This window comes from Babesia microti, chromosome I (assembly GCF_000691945.2).
Source record: "Babesia microti strain RI chromosome I, complete genome".
Lineage (NCBI taxonomy): Eukaryota > Apicomplexa > Aconoidasida > Piroplasmida > Babesiidae > Babesia > Babesia microti.
In genome coordinates this window covers 512,630-531,774 of record NC_027205.1, presented here as the reverse complement: position 1 = coordinate 531,774, position 19,145 = coordinate 512,630, and the positions used below count along the sequence as shown (strand labels likewise).

The 19,145-nt window shown below is 35.7% G+C and overlaps 8 protein-coding genes across 8 annotated transcripts; 5 read left to right on the top strand and 3 right to left on the bottom strand.

The window, feature by feature from the left end:
* Positions 1 to 448: 448 nt before the first annotated feature.
* BMR1_01G01480 (Regulator of chromosome condensation (RCC1) repeat) lies at positions 449 to 5,877 on the top strand (the record flags this gene model as incomplete). Its single annotated transcript, XM_021482458.1, is given in 9 exon segments — positions 449 to 1,322; positions 1,343 to 1,587; positions 1,781 to 2,215; positions 2,235 to 2,373; positions 2,909 to 3,504; positions 3,525 to 3,785; positions 3,807 to 4,028; positions 4,405 to 4,995; positions 5,017 to 5,877. 9 exon segments carry the CDS (start codon positions 449 to 451, stop codon positions 5,875 to 5,877), a joined length of 4,224 nt encoding a protein of 1,407 aa, XP_021337390.1.
* Positions 6,397 to 7,467, bottom strand: BMR1_01G01470 (protoporphyrinogen oxidase; the record flags this gene model as incomplete). The annotated part of the gene is made up of 1 exon (XM_012791911.1): positions 6,397 to 7,467. The coding sequence occupies one exon, from the start codon at positions 7,465 to 7,467 to the stop codon at positions 6,397 to 6,399; it is 1,071 nt and encodes a 356-aa protein (XP_012647365.1).
* BMR1_01G01465 (conserved Plasmodium protein, unknown function) lies at positions 7,789 to 8,961 on the top strand (the record flags this gene model as incomplete). Its single annotated transcript, XM_012791910.1, has 2 exons — positions 7,789 to 8,678; positions 8,700 to 8,961. 2 exons carry the CDS (start codon positions 7,789 to 7,791, stop codon positions 8,959 to 8,961), a joined length of 1,152 nt encoding a protein of 383 aa, XP_012647364.1.
* On the top strand, positions 9,231 to 12,011 carry BMR1_01G01451 (hypothetical protein; the record flags this gene model as incomplete). Its single annotated transcript, XM_021482439.1, has 2 exons — positions 9,231 to 11,115; positions 11,206 to 12,011. 2 exons carry the CDS (start codon positions 9,231 to 9,233, stop codon positions 12,009 to 12,011), a joined length of 2,691 nt encoding a protein of 896 aa, XP_021337389.1.
* Positions 12,012 to 12,771: 760 nt separating this feature from the next.
* On the top strand, positions 12,772 to 14,436 carry BMR1_01G01450 (NADH dehydrogenase; the record flags this gene model as incomplete). Its single annotated transcript, XM_012791907.1, has 1 exon — positions 12,772 to 14,436. One exon carries the CDS (start codon positions 12,772 to 12,774, stop codon positions 14,434 to 14,436), a length of 1,665 nt encoding a protein of 554 aa, XP_012647361.1.
* Positions 14,745 to 15,540, bottom strand: BMR1_01G01445 (ubiquitin-conjugating enzyme E2 I; the record flags this gene model as incomplete). Its single annotated transcript, XM_012791906.1, has 3 exons — positions 14,745 to 14,873; positions 15,168 to 15,371; positions 15,394 to 15,540. 3 exons carry the CDS (start codon positions 15,538 to 15,540, stop codon positions 14,745 to 14,747), a joined length of 480 nt encoding a protein of 159 aa, XP_012647360.1.
* BMR1_01G01440 (transporter, putative) lies at positions 15,945 to 17,776 on the top strand (the record flags this gene model as incomplete). The annotated part of the gene is made up of 3 exons (XM_021482423.1): positions 15,945 to 16,035; positions 16,057 to 17,103; positions 17,532 to 17,776. The coding sequence occupies 3 exons, from the start codon at positions 15,945 to 15,947 to the stop codon at positions 17,774 to 17,776; spliced, it is 1,383 nt and encodes a 460-aa protein (XP_021337388.1).
* BMR1_01G01435 (conserved Plasmodium protein, unknown function) lies at positions 18,348 to 18,997 on the bottom strand (the record flags this gene model as incomplete). The annotated part of the gene is made up of 3 exons (XM_012791904.1): positions 18,348 to 18,564; positions 18,619 to 18,902; positions 18,923 to 18,997. The coding sequence occupies 3 exons, from the start codon at positions 18,995 to 18,997 to the stop codon at positions 18,348 to 18,350; spliced, it is 576 nt and encodes a 191-aa protein (XP_012647358.1).

Below are 19,145 nucleotides of genomic sequence, written 5' to 3'. Positions count from 1 at the left end.
TTGATATTTGAATTGACTAGTTGTTAATTGAATGATCATAGTTAATTTTATAATGGTAAATAAATAATGGGTTATTTATAAACTGGATAAGTAGATGCTGTATGATATATTGGTCAGTTATCTACAAACAGAGATTAATTGGTAGATTAAATACAGCTTTGAACTTATAAGCAATTAAGGCTTACATAACTACATAATTTATAAGCTATAATGATTATTAAACTGGACTTATTCATTTAATATGTGTAAAAATACACAAGTGTTTAGTTATTCCGGATTTAGGCACTCATTATGGGTGTTTTCAAATATAAATGATTGTGATAATTGTCATTAATATATATAGTGGTGTAGCAATGTTATGTAAAATATGTTGATTATATAGCAGATAAATGGTATAGTTGTGGTTTTTTTAAAAATAGAAATAAGATATAACACGCAGCACTACACTATGAGTGAAGGTGAGGATGATGCCGATTGTGATATCGACGAATGTGTAATTGACAAACCCGCAGAAAGTGACAATTCTAGCGATATAAATTTATCTACCAAACAATTATCTATATTTAACAGCGTATCTCTAGGTTTGTATCATGGTCTTGCTGTATCCAGGGACAAGGGTGTCTATACTTGGGGGTCTATTTGGCACAATGCCATGGGTTTGGGAATAGAAAATGGAGAAGTCAAGGAACCCATAAAAATTCCATTTTTTGAAGATAAATCTGCACTACAAGTTAGTTGTGGTGATGCGCATTCTGCAGTTTTAGTTGCTACAGATTCAAATTATCTAGGTACTGTTTACACATTTGGTTTGGGTAACAATGGTAGGCTTGGGTATCCAAAATGCGGTCAATCCATTGACAATGATAATGATAATGCTAATGTTTTTAGGGATGACCAAAATGAAAAATCTAATGGTACAATTCATACCGATATAATGGATGACAAAAATAATATCAGTAGTAAAAATAACCCCAAAAAAATTCAATTGAACCGTAAAGTTTCACTGGAAGAAGTTCTACAGTGTGATACATCGGCTTCACATTTAAATAATCAATCTTGGTTCTCCACACGCCCATTCAGAGTCAAATTGAAACTTAAAGTTAGACTCGTTTCTTGTGGCTCAGCCCACACACTTGTTATATGTGAAGATTCTAGCTTGTGGAGTTGGGGTCGTGGTAATTTCGGCGTGCTAGGCTTGGGATCAAATTGCGATGTGTTTGAGCCAACAAAAGTAGCATTGGATAATGTAACACATGTTTCAGCGGGTGATAGGCATTCACTTGCAGTATCTAATAACAGTTTATATTCTTGGGGATATGGTGGTAACACGCATTTAATTTAGCTAATGGGAGATTAGGATTGTACCATTCTAAAAATGTATATGATCCTAGTCTGGTAAATGGTAAAGGATTTGATCAGGTACTATATGTTTCAGCGGGGCAAAGCCATTCTGCGTGTATTAACTGCAGGGGAGAAATTTTTACTTGGGGATCTGGGCAAGGAGGAAGACTTGGTCACTCCTGGTCGCTAAACGGTGATCTCAATTACCCGCATCAGCTAAGGGTTGAAGAAGTTACGTTTCAATCGGTACGTTGTTTGTCTGTATTGATTATATGATATTTATTTACATTAGAATGCAAGTACATATCACTTGAATAGTTCAATTTTTGGTCAAATTTTTAGACATGCATCTGTAATTTGTATACGAATGTATAGATGTGTCTAAAATCGGCGTAAAATTACGTCTATAGATACCTATGCTAAAATATGATTTACTTAGATTTCATGCGGTATGGCCCATACGATAGCACTGAGTGGTGATGGGAAGGTTTACTTTTGGGGTACATTGACCAACCAATCCAACACCCCAGTACCAGTACCGTTGGGGACAAAAGCTATAAGCGTAAATGCAGGCCCCTGCGGGGTAGCTGTTATAACTTCCGATGGAGATCTTGCTTCTTGGGGCATAGGCGGGTACTATCGCTTGGGGCATTCAAATCTTGAAGACTACGTCGATCCATCCTTTGTCACTGCACTTAAGGGCAGTGTTGGATTGTTTAAGGCTAAAAATATAGGATTTGATCCATTAAATTGGTCTGATTGTCATGTAATTGATATTGAATGCGGAGAATCACATGTATGTGCTTTGTGTAATGATGGAAGTGTATACTCTTGGGGTAGAGCGTTAGGTAGCGGTGCTACTGAAAATTTTGGAGTAAGAATACCTAATATAGTCCCTAAAAATCCCTGAAAAGTTGATATTTAAATCAAAAATTGATACAATTTCCTGCGGTAAAAATCACTGTATGGCACTAACTGTTTGTGGTAGAGTTTATTCTTGGGGATCTAATACGTACGGGCAGCTTGGTTTAGGTAGGTCAGACGTGCACGCATGTATTTAAATGTATATAATTAATTTGTTATAACTATATATCATAAGTATAACCCCTATTTACCTGTATAAGCCATGTGTCTTTTAAAGCGTATTTAACTATCCTACTGGGATAGTTTTGAATATGATTATGTATTTTTTGTTTGGGCAAAGTGTTTTAAGAAGTTTTTAATGTACGTCACATCAATCTCAGATAAATATCAACATGTTATGTATATATGAACCAAATGAACTTTGGAAATGACTGTCTACAGTATATATGAGGTATAAATATTTTTAATGACATTTTATTGTCATGGAGTATGAAATTTCACACTTAATAGTTATTTATTTACAGTGCACTACAGTCAGTTCTAATTATGAAATGATAAATAGTTTTAAATTGTACTTATGATATAGCTCTGAGTTTACATTATATTAATACATTACACATTTTCTATATAATATGAACAGATTTGCCCATACATACAATTGTTGTGTGTGAATATAAAATATTTTAAAAAATGTATAATATAGGTGATTTGTCGTATCGCATTGAGCCAACAGAAATAGATAATTTGGAAAATATATTAAATGTAAAAGCATGCATTGATGCTAGTGCCGTAATTGTCAGCGTTTCAGATGAATTCAGAGATGTAAAGGCCGGTAAATTGATGGTATGCGGAAATGCAAATAATTACAAACTGGGGTTGGGTAAGGATATTTCCAGTGGTGTAATCATGTCACCTATGCCAGTTGAGTGTGACGAACCAGTTTTTAAGATTGAAATTGGCGAGAATCATTCAATGCTTGTTTCATTAAATGGTAAATTGTATGTATCGGGGGCAACTTCCATTGCCACAGGGGGCAAAAATTATTACAATTTCACTCATATCCCTATAAATGACGATGAAGGTCGTCCTGAGGTAATTTACCACGCTGTTCCAGGTAAAAGCCACTCAGTGATACTAACTACGAGTGGCTACGTATATCTATGCGGTAAGAGTCATTCAATTTGTTCAATGAATGACGTTATGAATCCTACAAAATTTGACTGTTTACCCAACGAGCAACCTGTAAAGTACATTCATGTTAGTGAAGATATGACTTTTGCCATAACCATCGACGGGAAGGTAGGCATGTGGTTATTTAGTGTTGGTACTGGGGCAGTAGTGCTAATAATACAATTTACGATCCAAAAGAACTTAATTTTGTAAAGAACATATCGCTAGATAAACTTGTTGGGACACATGATTTTGGTGTGGGATTTAGTCCTCATAAAATTATCTATTCTTGGGGCAAAAATGACTATGGTCAATTGGGTCGTGGTTATGATGGCACATATGACTCTGAAGCTAAAATAGTACAAGTAATTCAAAATAATTCTGTATATAAGATGGGTTCGATAGATCGGGTAAGCAATAACGTGAGTTAGGAGTGCCAAATAGAGCTATTGTTGGTTCAAACTATGGCTAGCTTGAATGTTGAATGGGAGAGGGTGTTTGAGATCGTTAAATTTGAGCCTTTTAGGCAACGGGAGGTCTTTTTATACACCACTGAATTGGGTATTATAAAATCGTTACAACAAATTTTGGCATTGTTACTAAGTGATACTCGCGGTGAATTGAGGCAGTTGCAGAAGAAGAGGGGGGGAATTGTAAGATATATAAATATCGACTTAGAAAACGTTATCTATGGAATGAGTTTTTTTTCGTTTCATGGCAATATATGTATACTGTCTATAACCATATGTCGTGTAAAATTCACGCTCATTTCGTCTTTATATGTCTTAAGGCTTGAAGATTTCACAGTTTGTCATTATAATTGATTGTGCGAGTTACATAAACCCAATTTTGATTTTGTTTACAATTTGCAATATGTTTCAATTTATATAATTATTGTTACTGATGATTAATATTTATTTGCACAAATATGTGTATGTAAATAGCTATGTGGCATGTGTATTGGTGTGGAGAAAAATGGTATTATTGGTTATACCCATTAATTTTGCTATTCAGTGTGCACTAATGTAGATCACAAATCTATACGGTTGCAAGAGTGGAACAATTGATCTCTTGCAACAGGTTATGCTGATTTTATATCTACAACCGGCATATCTTTCAAGACTAATCTTTTTAGATTCCCAAATGACTCTGAAAATTGTTGCCATATTGTACTTTGACACTAACGATGATTACACTAACTGTTTGTTAATGGCATTATACCGTCTAGTAGTGTCCACTGAGCTGAGGAACGATTTCAATGTACCAAAAGCAATCGAGTTGATGAAATTATTTAACAAAACGGATTTCAAATACACAGTGCCTAAGGATTTCAAGGTGACTGACCTATTGCCTTTAGTGGAATCATTCCCCCTAACCCCTTCAGTGGAAAAGATGCTATGTTTCACTTTAGCATTATTCAAACGCCACTGTTTATCCGTGGAAATTGCCAATATCAATCTCATCCAAGTTTATTTCGCTCTTATGCTAGAATCTGTGGACAATTGTGGCCAGGCGACAATCGGAGAGTTCAAGAAAAAACGTATATATGACGCATTAATTAAAAAAATTAATGCCTTTGGGCAAAGGGATCTTATATACAAATTCAACTTGCAACATCGGGTAACCAGTAATTTAAATTAGCTCACTAATGGACTGTTCAAAATGCATTTTCAACCTAGTGTGATTGATATAGAAATACCCTGTTCCTTAGTGCATCGTCTTTATCAGGTTGCCCTTGATAATTTGAACAGACTAAACATGAGTGTACACGATCCGCTAGTTGGCATTTTGTCACACGGTTTAACACACCCCAATCCATGCAACGGCAGCCAGTATCTATACATTGACAGGAGGTTTCTCATAAGTGATAAGAATCTCAGCTTCTGCACATATTCAAACGTCCCGGTGCCGCAGAGATTGGCATATAGGCAATCTTCATATGTAGATTTGCCTCCATCAGAGGATATGCAACAAATCTATAATTTAGAAGATGTTAAAAGCCCAATATGTGTGTCACTTCCTCACAGAATGTTATCTCCCATATATCGTTATCAGCAGCCTAGTAGAAACGATCCCAAATGGCTACTACAACAAACGCTGCGTATAATAAAAGGCTTGGATTCTTCTGCTGATATAGCCGGAGTGTTTAAGGAGGTTGTGGAAGAGTATGTTGCCAACAAGGAATTCTTAAAGGCATCATTGGTGGAAGAGACCATATCAGCTATTAGTGGGATGAGTGAGAAACAATTGGCGAAGTTGGCTGTAGGTGTGCTAGAAATGCAGCAAATGAGAAGCGCCCACTATCGCTACCTCTCGTTGGTATTTGAATCTCAAAAGGAGCTTGTTAAGGAGGTATCCTATTACAAGGATAGGATTGACAAAGAGATTCTAGTTGCCACTAAGTTTATTAGTTCGCATGCTAATAACCAACTCCATAGTTTGGAAAATGTTAACGCGTGTAATAAGCGTAATAATAAGATCTGGTCATTTTTGAAGAAGTGATAAATGTGGTAAACCTGGCATTGTTTTATAGTTTGCATATTATTGGAGTATTATTTTCCAGGAAATTTTGATTAGCCGTCTTGCGAAGGTTAATTTTCATAATATGTTCGTTTATTCGTAATAAATTGCATTAATTAGTTTCAATGATCAGTGATGATTATTATATACGATTAGTGAATGATAATTTATAAATTGTATATACTTTTAAATGCATGTAAATTATATATGTATGTAACATTGCGTATACGATTATCTCGACAAATAGTGTATTTGAAGTAATAAAAAAGGCGTTTATAAGCACCAGTGTCTATTTTCATATATCATGAGGACCTATATTGCAATATAAACATGAACCATCGATCCCCCCAGAGAAGTTTCTCTTGTGAATTACAAATGTCATAAACACAAACATGGAACCATAACTAACTTATTGTAAATTGCATAATTATCAAGTGATGTAATAAGTTGGATTCGTAAACAAATATTCTAACGACCCAACTAACCCAAACTCTTTAGTTTTTATGGCCACTTGTGTCTACAGATGGAGTAGAAGCAAGTGCCTAGTATAGCAATGAAGGCACCGAGTAAACCTAGGGTGCTGACCGGATGCTTGAAGACAATAAGGCTGGCGGCGATAATGGCGATCCGCTTGATAGTGTTTGCCACTGCATGAGACACTTGGTTGATCTGGCTCAGGCAAATGAATCCCAACTCGTTACTAAAGTAATACCATACACCAGACAAAAACGCCCGGAGGCACATGCATAAAACATCCTTATTCGTCATTTTATTAGTGACCGCTATCCACACAGGTACCCAAAGTCTTCCCTCCACAAAGATGACCACTGGTATAGATAGCATTGATGATACCAGGGTCATTAGTGTATATATGTTTGTCATATCTATATTTTTTCCGTAACTATGCCTTCTAGACATAATATTTTTGGCCAAAATAGCCCGAATTGCCGAACCTACATTTGAGATCATTGCATAGACAAACGCAGCCGTATTGAAATGTATTTCGTGGGCGCTAGAAAGAGCTACTCCAAATATTATGGGAAACAAGGCTAAGTATGATTGCCAACTCATGTATTGATTAAGTAGCGCAGCTGATAAAATGGCAGTGACGACTGGCTCGCCTGATTTAATTACATGTGTAAATGATACGGCTCCAAGTCCCATGGAAATAACCGCACCAAGATGTACAATAAGGTGAAATATCCCCTGTGGTAGTATAGCGTTTATCATCGAGTTAATGTCGTAAAACTGCGGGCGGTTTCTGAATCCTGTACACCAGAAAAATGCTGCAAAGATCCATCCAGCGCTTAGTTGTAATGCTGATAATGTCCATGGCAGTGGGATTGTGTTAAGTGTCTTTTTGTTTTCAATGACATAAGCCACATTCAGTACGTACCATCCTATGAAACAACAAATTAGCAGTATTTTGCGACGCATTGGTCCATCGCTTCCTATCAATGGGTAAGAATCGCCAGGGTCATTTGTATTGGTTGAAAATAGCGATTCTACATCCGAATCCACCTCCCCTAAAAATCCACCCTTCTTCCCCGTCTTTCCCTTAGTACTAAACATGGTAGGAAGCTATATTGATTTTTTATACGTTATTTAGTCCTATCAGTCGATGGTTGTTGGAAAATAATCTTAAGTAATTTCGTAGTGATCGGTTTTAATTGTAATAAATTGTTGGATAAGGTTACACAGTGTCTGCCACAAGTTGTTATCGCCAACTCACGAGATTCCAAACATTGATAGTTCTTGCATTGTAATCGTTAAATAAATGACTTAAATTTTGCAAAATTTATGTAGGAGAATGAGGTGTTAGTGGTGGCGTGGCAACAGCCCAACAAGACAGACGTAGTGATTGACAATTGCCGCACGTATAGCTCGAGGAGGATGACCACACACTTATTTGGACGCAAGAAAGATGTTAGTTCCGCATTGAATGAGACACCTTTTTCAGGTTCCACACAAGTTACAAGTATAAACACTGGTGGAGTCCAATCAATTTACAATGATAATGAAATGGCCCTAACTAATAGAGTTGTCGATAATACAGACCAAATTAAGGATGGTTACGATACTGAGGGGCAAAATACCGCTTTTGATATTTTAAAATATAGTGAAAGCAAGGCTTCACCGGTGATACTTGATATTAATGATGTGAACCTCGATTGGGGAAGCACGCAGGTTATAATTGATATTGATGATACGATAAAGTCTAGCGGAGGATATAGTTTGTTCAACGTACATTTGGGTGGCATAGATACACAGTATGAGAGGGGTGAGTTGTATCCAGGGTCGTTTCAGTTCATTCTGGAACTATCCACCTACAAAATTGGCAGTAAGAAGAAGCCCCTTATGTTGGCCGTGCTGACTACTAGAATTCCCCAGGTTCCAATAACCAGTGATTCATTATTGAATACACGTTTCAAGCAAGTGGCCGAGAGAAGGGGGTTCAAGAATTGGGGCATTGACTGCCAAAACAAGATACTCTACTCAACATTCAAGGAATGGGTTTGGTACGATACGAGGGGAGAGAAGAAGTTTGTTAATTTCAAACAGTTGCACAAATATGTTTCAGATCAAAACCAGGATGTACGGTATATATGGATTGGGGATACAGGAGATAAGGATTTGGAGGCGGGGGAAATGATGATTAAGCATTTTCCGGGTCGAATACGGGCTGTATTTATGCACTATGTAAATCACAGTTCCCATGGTAACTTTTCTAAATCAATTCCAAACGACTATTACCTCAAGTCAGTTCCCGTGCTATTTTTCAGGTTAGACAGAATCTAACACAGAACGTACGTAGGCGCTGCTAGAAAGGCTTTAGAGCATGGATTGCTAAATCATAACGCATTGTCACGCGTGCTGGTTCAAGCAGTTATGGATTTGGATGCATGTAAGGACCAAGGTAAATCAAAGTGGAAGGACCTGATGAAGGATGTCCTTGAAGCTGAAGAGGCGGCCAATTTAAAGAGGTATAACGCCAAAATTGTGCTTAAAACACGGGATATTATTAAGAACAAGATCAAGGAAATCGCATCTTCTGAGAATGTGTAACACATTATGTTTTCACAATAAATTACCCATTGTAAATTATACATTAGTTATAACTGTTTTTAAAATAATACAATTTTATAAAATTTATTTAGATAAAATTTTCAGAAATATCCATACTAATAGCCACACAATGTGACGTCAGTATGTGTGACCCAGTCCATTAAATCATTTACTTCTTAGATTGTTATCTATTTACTTATAATTATATATATGAGCTAAATTTGTATTTAGTGTCTAATAACACGATCAATGTTCAATATTGCTATAATATGGAACAATTGGCAATAGAACGCTGTGTAAATGTAGACAAATGGATCAAAACAGCTATGGATTATGAAAATGAAGGTGATTTAGATCTTGCAAGGGAAACTTTACTTACCTATCACTATTTGTCTAAAAAAAGTGATAATTTTAAGGATATCGCCAATCATAAGCCCATATATAATGAATTAGAAATCATTGAATCGAAGATCCTCGTTAAATTAACGCAAAAAATACCAACACACCACACTCAGCTATTTTTCCCATCTCTTTTGTCGATAGACCCGTACATACCCGGTATATTTTTACCGGGTCAGGTCGTTAATACAATCAAGCCTTTGGCCACAGTTACAGTTATGGAGGCGGAAGATCTACAGGATAACTACTTATCTGCGTACTGCGGTATGTGCGGGAAATTTTGTGTTACCAAAAGTCCTACGGCCAGAATACCCGGAGTTTCTATTCTGTTGGGCCGCCGTATTGCCTGCCAGTACAATTGCGGTGTTTCCTATTGCTCAGATATTTGTTATTTGCAGCACTCCAATTTGCACGGGACTTTGTGCCGAATTTTACCAGATTTTTTGCAGCAAATTTGTCAATTGGGTCTCTGTAAGTATAGGAGTTTGCTGGCGCTAAAAACGTTGGCAAGTAACGCTGTAAAGTTGAAGGGTCTTTGGGGGCAGAAAATTGGAGTTAAACAGTTAGGGATACCTATTCTTGGTGATTTATCGCAAATTTTATTCAAAGTAACAAACGTAAATTCTGAAGTCATGTACACTAGACAGGAAATTTTGCAGCTGTTTACAATTGTTTATTGCAAAGCTGTAACTTGTAATATCGCGGACGTTCCAATTGATTTGCCCTTTTCTGCATTCATAAAGTGTAAAATCTGGGTATTTTCTCCCAATTTACTACAATATATCATCACAGAAGTTGCTGATGGCTATTCTAGTTACAACAAACTGGCCACTAGCTGGCAGAACGGCAAGGTTTATTTGAGAACAGTAAGTGAATCTGAAATTTCGAGTAGTAAATTCTACATCCAAAATGACGAGGATATTTTTGAAAATGAAGCTAAAATTCCAGGTGATTATAGATGTCGATTCTGCATAGTCGGATTTTGTAAGGCCGGTGTTTGTACCTCATGCAACAATTCTAGCGTAGATGATGCCACCGTTGATGTTTGTACCAGTGCCAACAATAGTGAGGATAATTTGATGTTTCTTATGTCTAAATATGGCTATGATTCTCCTAATTTTCTGCGAAGTCTACTAACATATATTGATTCGAAGCAGTTAGGCCCTTTTTCCTACTCAAAAGACATCACTAAATTTCTAATACGATCCGCTCTGTGTTTGTTACAGAAATGTAACAATTTTGGGTTACAATTGCTATCTCATAGCATGGGCAAACTAGCTAAGCTTTTATCGATGGACAATCCAAATGGGAATTTGTTGCATATCAGCATGTGCTGTGCCTACAATTACTACAAATTGCACGGGGAGAGTTGTTTGGGTGTGATTGAAATGCGAGAAATTGCTGCCACATGTGGTATTAATTGGATTAATTGTCCCTTAAAATTCAGTGTTTCTGATTCATCATTACTGGATGGCGTGGGTAAGAAGGTGTATGGGCCCTCAACTTTCACCCCTTTTCCTCCTGATTGCAATTCATCAATAGTTACTCTGGCATTTGCCGCATCGCGTACGTTAATCGCAGCAGGAGATCCTTTATTTGGCGTGGTTAAGGGTTTCGTATTGGAGCTTGAAAAGTTGGGTGTTATACATTTGCCTACAGGACTTACACCGTTAGGCCTAGCTTTAATGGCTCGAAACGATCCTCTGTTGTGTAACTTGGGTTTGGAACCAGCTAACACGCCAGATGGAGGTAATGGTACGTTAAATATATTTGTTAGAATTCCAAAAGAATCGGGAAGTTTTTTCATTTTATGCTAATTTAAATTCAAAGATGAAACTAATTCAGGTAGTAAATATCATTTCCACAGGACATTAACGCCTCTTATAGTAACAATTTTGAAGTTTGAGATGGGGTTATCTGATTCCAAAGGTCAAACAGTCCCTATATCTTCATATTTGCACAAATTAATAAATTTGATTGAGGACAAGAAGGAATTTGTGGATGCTCGAACCAGTGAAATTGAGGGATTAGAAACGGCAATGCATTATGCGGCGTGGACTAACAATTTGTCGCTCATGAAACTACTAGTCAAATATGGTGCCATAGTCAACCCACTTTCAGGTTTGGGCCTTACCCCATTTGATCTGGCAGCATCTGCAGGGCATATGAATGTTGTAAAGTATTTATTTGAAAGTGAATGCGGTGTTATATCTTCTACTTCACTATTTTTGGCTTGTTGTTCACTCAAGGTGGATATGATTAAGTATTTGTTGGGGTTGTGTGGCAATAATTCTAGTAGCAGGGTACTGTCTGTGGATAATTTGCCTATGTATTTTGGATTGGTATGGCATGGAATCGCATTCACTGTTTGTAAAACAGACTATTATGAAACAAATATTAATAAAAGTGGTACGATTTCGCGGTTAAATGACGCGGTTAGCGTTGTGAAAATGTTGTGCGATTGGGGATTTAAAGGTACAAGTATACTGGATGGTAAATTGCCAAGTGAAACGGTCAAATCTTTGTCTGTAAAATTCTTGGAGGCGGTGTCTATCTCAGGTGATCAACTCCACTATGCTTCAGTTGCCCAGTCATTTATCTATTTGGGCCACCTGCTTGAAAGTATAGAGGGGGAATCATATATTAAATAACATTAAAATTTATACGTTTGAGGTTATTTGTAATTTTATCTGTCGGTATTTTTACAATTATAACTATTTTAATTGGTATTTTTAGTGCAAATAATTGTGATGTGTTAATCCTTTTTATATATTGGTTATTAATTTATCCGTATAAAAATTTACAATACGCAATAGTAAAGGTTACTGTTTTTATTACAAGCATTTCTAGTGTATTTCCCTACTAGATGTAGCATTATAAATAATTTAGTGTTTGATTTTTTTGCAAAAAATGGTTAAAGGGATACAGGTTGATAAATCTTGTGCGTTGATATAATTTGCCAGACAAAAATGACATATAAATATAAACAGTAATAATGCGAATATTTCTGCACACATTGACATATCCATGGAATTTAAGAGCTTCATTTAAAATTTTAAAATAATGTTAATTAATTAATTGCCAAATAATTAACAGAATATAATAGATGTTGACGATTAAAATATTTTATCAGTGATTTTGCGGCTAAATTGATAAATACAAAAATCTGATAAATTTTGAAACAGAAAATTTGATACAGAAATTCAACACATAAATAAGTCAATGAAATTGTAAATCAAAAAACGTGAATGATGTAGATTAAACATAGTATAATAGACGCGGGATGTATCAAATTGAATAAATTAAGAAGATGTGTAAATTAGAATTATTTGGGTTGCCAAGATTAAGGCTTTGTAACTATGAGTATCAAAATTTTTATAGCTAAAGATAATATGTAGCGGTGGGGTGAATATGTATGCCGTATTGGGCAGGCACGGCATGTTAAACCGAGAAATCAACTGTCTGTATCACATCTGTAAACGCTTCACTGGGCAAAATTCCATAAAAAATAATGTAAATGGTAAATCGCTGCCAAAAGTGGTGATTGCAGGTTCTGGTTGGGCAGCTATACACTTCGCCAAGCAACTAAATCGTATCAAATTTGACACCTATATTGTATCACCCAAAAACTTCTTCACTTTCACTCCACTACTCCCATTTGTCTCCTCGGGGAAAATTTTGCCCGAAGCTTGCACAGAATCCCTTCATTATTTGTTCAATGGCACCCAGCCTAAATTAATATTCAGCGAGGGGTTTGACGTAGATTTTGATGGTAAATCTTTAATATGTCACAACATTAGTGCAAACAATGATAGCGTCGAGGTCACTAAAATTCCCTATGATTATTTGGTGATCGCGGTTGGCGCGGTGACCAATACTTTTAACATTCCAAATGTGGATAAATACGCCTATTTTCTGAAGGATATATCCGATGCCAAGGCAATTTACAACCGTATATGTTCCAACTGCGAATATGCATCTTACCCCAACCTTCCAGTGCAAAAAGTGGAAGATCTATGCAGAATTATGATAGTAGGTGGAGGGCCAACAGGAGTTGAAACGGCGGCATGCATTAATGAAACAATTGTCAAAAGTTTATCAATACAATTTCCCCACCTTAAACAATATCTGAAAATTTATTTGGTGGAGTCTGGTAGTGCATTGCTTGTAACATTTTCTCCAAAGATTTCCAAGTATACGCTGAAAACGTTTGAAAATAACGACATAATGGTCAAGCTTAACACGAGGATGGAACGTGTCGAGCAGGACTATTGCGAATTCGTTGATAATGTAACTGGCACAAAAACAAGGATTGGCCATGGAATTGTTATCTGGGTAAGCGGGTTGACTGGACGCCCTTTCACCAAGAAACTGATTGAAAAACTTTCTAAAAGTGGAATGCAAAATCAGCGAAACTCTTTGAGTGTAGATCAGTATTTTAGGGTCAGAGGAGCGGATGATGTATTTGCCCTGGGCGATTGTGCCCAGATGATACCAGATAAAATGTCGGATCAAGCAGAAGCTATTGCAAATTTGTTAGGCAATAAACTTACAGCTAAAAAATTGAACAGCTTCAGGAATGTACTACTTAATAAGTATCCACAGATGTCAAAACTTAAGTGGAAAGGCCCGTACAATAACGACAATTTGTCTCTCGATGAGTTTAAGAAATTGCTGATTGGAATTGATAGTGGATTTAGAGGCCCTTTCCCAACAGCACAAAATGCGAAACAGGAGGGGATATACTTGGCAAACGTATTTAACCAATTTCTTACCCATAATAGTTGTGGCTTGAACACATATGAATTGCTTGGGCAGAATAGTCTATATGTCAAGCCCTTTTGCGAGGTGTGGAAGGGCTCGATAGCATATGTGGGAATGAATCGAACGGTATTTAAGTTGCCATTTATTGAATTGACTGGTAAATTACTGTTGCAGACTTTGTGGAAATTCATCACCATTGATATGCTCTTTACATATCGCTCCAAAACTGCATTGTTACTGAGTTGGATGCTAGATAGGATGTTTGGCAAGGCTAGGGCCAATCTGCAACATAGCAAACCCCATTACAAATAAAGTACCGTTTTGAATCTAACTCGGTGCTTATTCCTACGCTAAAATGAAGTGTTTTAATAAACTACCTACACAAAATGCGTATGCTAGTTGACAAAGGCTGTTAATTGTAAATTAATCATTTACACAAGTGGTCTAGCGCCCATTTCGCTTTATATTCTGTAAATTTGTCAAATAATCGCTGCTCTAAATTTGCAATAAGAATCGCATGTATAATTTGTACGCAAATAATATGGTTATAATAATAGCTATTAAAAGGTAGGGAATGGCAATGAAATTTTACGGTAATCAAACAATTTATAAGTATTAAATCAGTCCTTAGGTCTCAATTCCAGTGCCTGTTGCCTAACTTTCTTGATATATTCTTCACGGTTGTTAACGAACAGAATGTAAGGTTCCCCTTGTGCGGGGCTCAAGGGATTAGGGTTGTCTAGCAGGTCCTAAATTATCTTTGTAAAGTAAGAGCTTTTGATTATTTGGAATTTTTATAACAAATAATTAATTTATAAATGTAATACGTAAGTATATGAGTTGTATTATTCACTCTAAAATTGAGTAATTAAAATTATATTTACATCTCTTGTGTATTTAAAAATAAAAATTGAGAATACTAACCCAATTGAATATATTATAGAGTTTTATTGTGAAATTTTTTCAATAATATTCAAAATTGAAGGATAAATAACAAAAAAAAACTAATAAAATGTCATCATATAAGGCACATGTGTGGCTACCTGTATACCCAGTAAAATCTGTTTAATGGTGATGGAAGGCTTCCAATCCTCGTCCTCATTCAAGATGGACAGGCAAACCGTACCAGAAGGGTATACGTTAGGGTGAAATAGAACGGTGGTGAATTTACATCTGGGCGGTTTGCTCGGGTAATCCTCAGTGAACTCCATGGTAAGGGTGTACTCACCACCCTCCCAAATTGAACCCTAAATCAGTGTGTGTAAGTACCTTCTTTCCAGGAATTTTGCATATCCATTTCATAATATCTTGCCCAGGTCCGTCAGCGTTTTGCATGTACCGAGCGGAGAAGCCCAGAGGGTGATCTCTTCTCCAATCCGCCCTTTCCTTAGTCAACCGCATGCGCGCAATAGACATTGTACATTAGATATCAAAGTATTGAACTTGCTGCAGATTAACAAATTTTGAGCACGGAGACACACATTTTATCCGAAGCGTAGTCAGGACATCATGCCAGTACAGCACATGATTATAATAATGGCTATATTTTATTTCACGCTTGTCGCTAGGTGAAGGTTAAATAATTATAATGTGACCTTATGCTAATAAAATATTTTGAATTTGCATAAAGCGCTAGATTTATATACTTTGTACCCGATATTTTGTTGGGACTGTTGTAGGGTTGAAAGGATATGATTTTGGTTACAAATAACATTTTTATTAAGTTAGCACATATATATATATATTGAGCTATATGGTTTATTTTAACAATAAATACTTTATATTTTGGTTTAAAATTTTCTAAAATAATTTGAGGAAAGATGTTGAAGAAGTTGAAGGCGTTGATTCCAGATAGAAAATATAACAGACATTTCCTGCTAATATGCTATTGTTTCATCATTCTTAATTGTGGTATCCCTTCTCTTCATATAGGCGCAATTTTTTATGGCTGGAAAGGCTTTATTGGTCTGTTGTACAAAGCCGGTTCGTTTGAAGATTCTTGTTCTGATTCAAATGGTAAAACTGTTATAAAAATCAATGACAATGCTTATTTGGATTGCAATGAGCGTCAATTTCAAATATCAGTCTTATCATCTCTAGCAGTTACTGCACACATTATGTGTTCTCCAATCAGCGGGTTAATTATGGATTTTTTTGGTAACAAAATTTGCTATATTGTCGGTCAGCTCTTCTACATTTTAACCTGGATATTGTTTGCCTGTTTTCCAAAAAATGAATATGTAATCAAGGCTTCATTTTTTATAATGGGGTTTTTTTCCGAGGCCCAAGCGATGCCCCTAATTTCCATTGGTAAATTATACCCTGAAAATGAATTCCTGGTCATTTCTATCATCGGAACAGTACGCTCATTGTCATTTGTTATTCCCATTATATTAGATCGTATATTTTCATTGAGTTATTTTGAAAGTTCAGATTTATATATAATTTGTATAATATATATTTTTGTTTCTGTTGTTCCTTCTCTAATAATTGGCATAATTACCGTACCTTGGTCAATAAAAACTGTGCAAGAAATTGAAGATGCTGAGAATATCACTGAGGAAACGCCCAAACTCACCTTCAAAGAGAAGTATCACAAGATGCTTCAATTTCTATATATGGTCATTAAACATCCTGCTTTAATAGAGTGTATCCTTGCATGTGGTTGTGTATTCACACAAATGGCAAGGGTTGATATTTTGAATAAAGCCCAGATGAAATTGTTTACCACTACAGATGGTAGCAGTGCTTCAGATGCAGTGGCGTATCTTACAATATTAGCTTTTATCCCATGTCCTATGTTTGGTTTTATATCGGATAAGTATGGTCCACCTACTGCATTCTTAATTTTGCAGTTCTTCTCTTCTATCTCAATCATTTTCCTTGTCTTTGACAATATAATAACAAAGTACATCTCGGCACTTGGATATTTCTTCTCTGCCTCATTTTTCATCTCAAGTGTCTATTCATTCATCAACTGTAAGTTTATGTCTCTAATTATAATAAAAATAACATTTGGGCGTGTCTTTGTATCGTTCAATTTTTACTACATATGCTATACATGATTATCACATAATTATATGTTTATTTATCTTAAATGTTTTGACATGTAATATTTAATGGTATTTATAGGCCAACTTTTTAACTTTGATTAAATTTCATACATTCACGGGTCTAAACTATAACATAATTATCCCCATTAATTGTAAATAATATATAATTGTGTGGAAGTGTGTGTTAAATTCACAAATTAGCATGATTGAGCGATTAATTGATAATTGTTGTGTACAATATTGATCACTTGTTTGGTATATAATACGTTTTTTCTGTCAACACAATACCATTGTGTTGGTGATATATATTCCATATGCGTGTATTGCATATGTTTATGGTACGTTATAATTCAGGGCGCTTTGATAAGGAGCTTTTTGGAAGAATTTCAGGTGTTGTGTTTGTCGTTGTTGGTTCACTTTTGATGACTAATATTATTTGGATGAAAATGGCTACATCGGACGTCTTCAATTTGGGTGCTAGAAGTTATGACGCCATCTCATATATATGTATTTCCCACTGCATCATTGGAATGGCCTGTGCAATTGTTTTGTATTATATTACAAAAAAGTCAAAACCACTTGAAATCACAGAATCATAATGCCATTTTGTTACAAAAGTTTATCTTTTTAAAGTTGATAAAAATAAAGCAGGTGATTTACAAGTGACATTGGCTTAATTTATCACTAATGTAATATTAACGTGATGCAAGTCCTATAAATTGCACTTGAAACATATGTGAAATGATGAATTTTGCTTATGAAATGTATATATCGTAGTTTATGTGGAAATTTGAGCAGTATTTATCATATTTCTTAGGTAAATATATGAGGATCATCCTCAAATTATAAAATGGGCATTATATTATAGGAGAAAGTTATTTATAAATAGGTATGTGGTTGTTATTTTATAACAGTTTTTGTTAGCCGTTACTATTAATAGTTTAATTAATAACATTAGGTTCCATAAGTTAATCAAATTGTTGTATTATGGACAAGAAGTTATTTGGTGTAAATTAATGTCTAAAATAATGTGTTTAATTTTCCATTTATTATATTAAACATTGACATAAACCTGTAAATGGAAAATATGATGTTAATTAAAATAATTTGGCAAACATGCGCAAACATGTAACGGTATAATATATGCCTAATTGTACGCTAGGGTCAAAATTATGAGTAAAAATCTGCACTGCGATTGGAGTGACGTTGTGCCTGGGAATCATTATGCAAAACCGAGTTGTAAACCATCTTTTCCTTGTGCGTTAATCCCTTGAGAAAAGTGTCATCAATTCTAGTTTGTCGCTTCAACAAGTATGATCTTCTAGTGCATTCGGCATTTTTAAGCAACTCTGCCAGGTTCTCCACTGGCCACTCAGATTCGGGTAATCTGCATTATTTTTTCAAAAAAAAAATTAAGTAATAATTTTATCATTATGCCTACTGTTGACATAGTTCATATCCTAATTCAAAGTAAAGGGGTGAAAGCATGCCAACAGCCGCTGCAGTTGGTTCTGCTAACAAGGCCGCAGCGTTGTTATAAATTTGTGGAAATGAAATTTTGCACAAGCCTCGGGACATCAAGTGAAGCCCAAAATATAGCGGAAGCTCTAGCTGATCGTGAGGTAAAAGTACGTCAGATCTGATGCCTACATTCTGTTCTTCCATTGCCTTTGGAGACAAAAAGACTAGACCTGGCAATGCCGTTAAAGGCTGGCATGGTACCCTCTAGGTTAATGATGTATTACTTGCGATAATACATGGTCATAGTTCTTTTCCACGGACGATATGAGTTCGTCAATTTCCCTAAGCACAAGATCCATTGCACAGTGTTTTTATATAACTATGGGTTAAACGCCAAAATGTTATTTTGGAACGTATATCTAGTCGTTATTTGAAACAAAATTATGGGTGTAGAGGTGTGCATTGTGATGTGTAATATTATGTGGTAGATTGTGGGTAGTTTTCTAT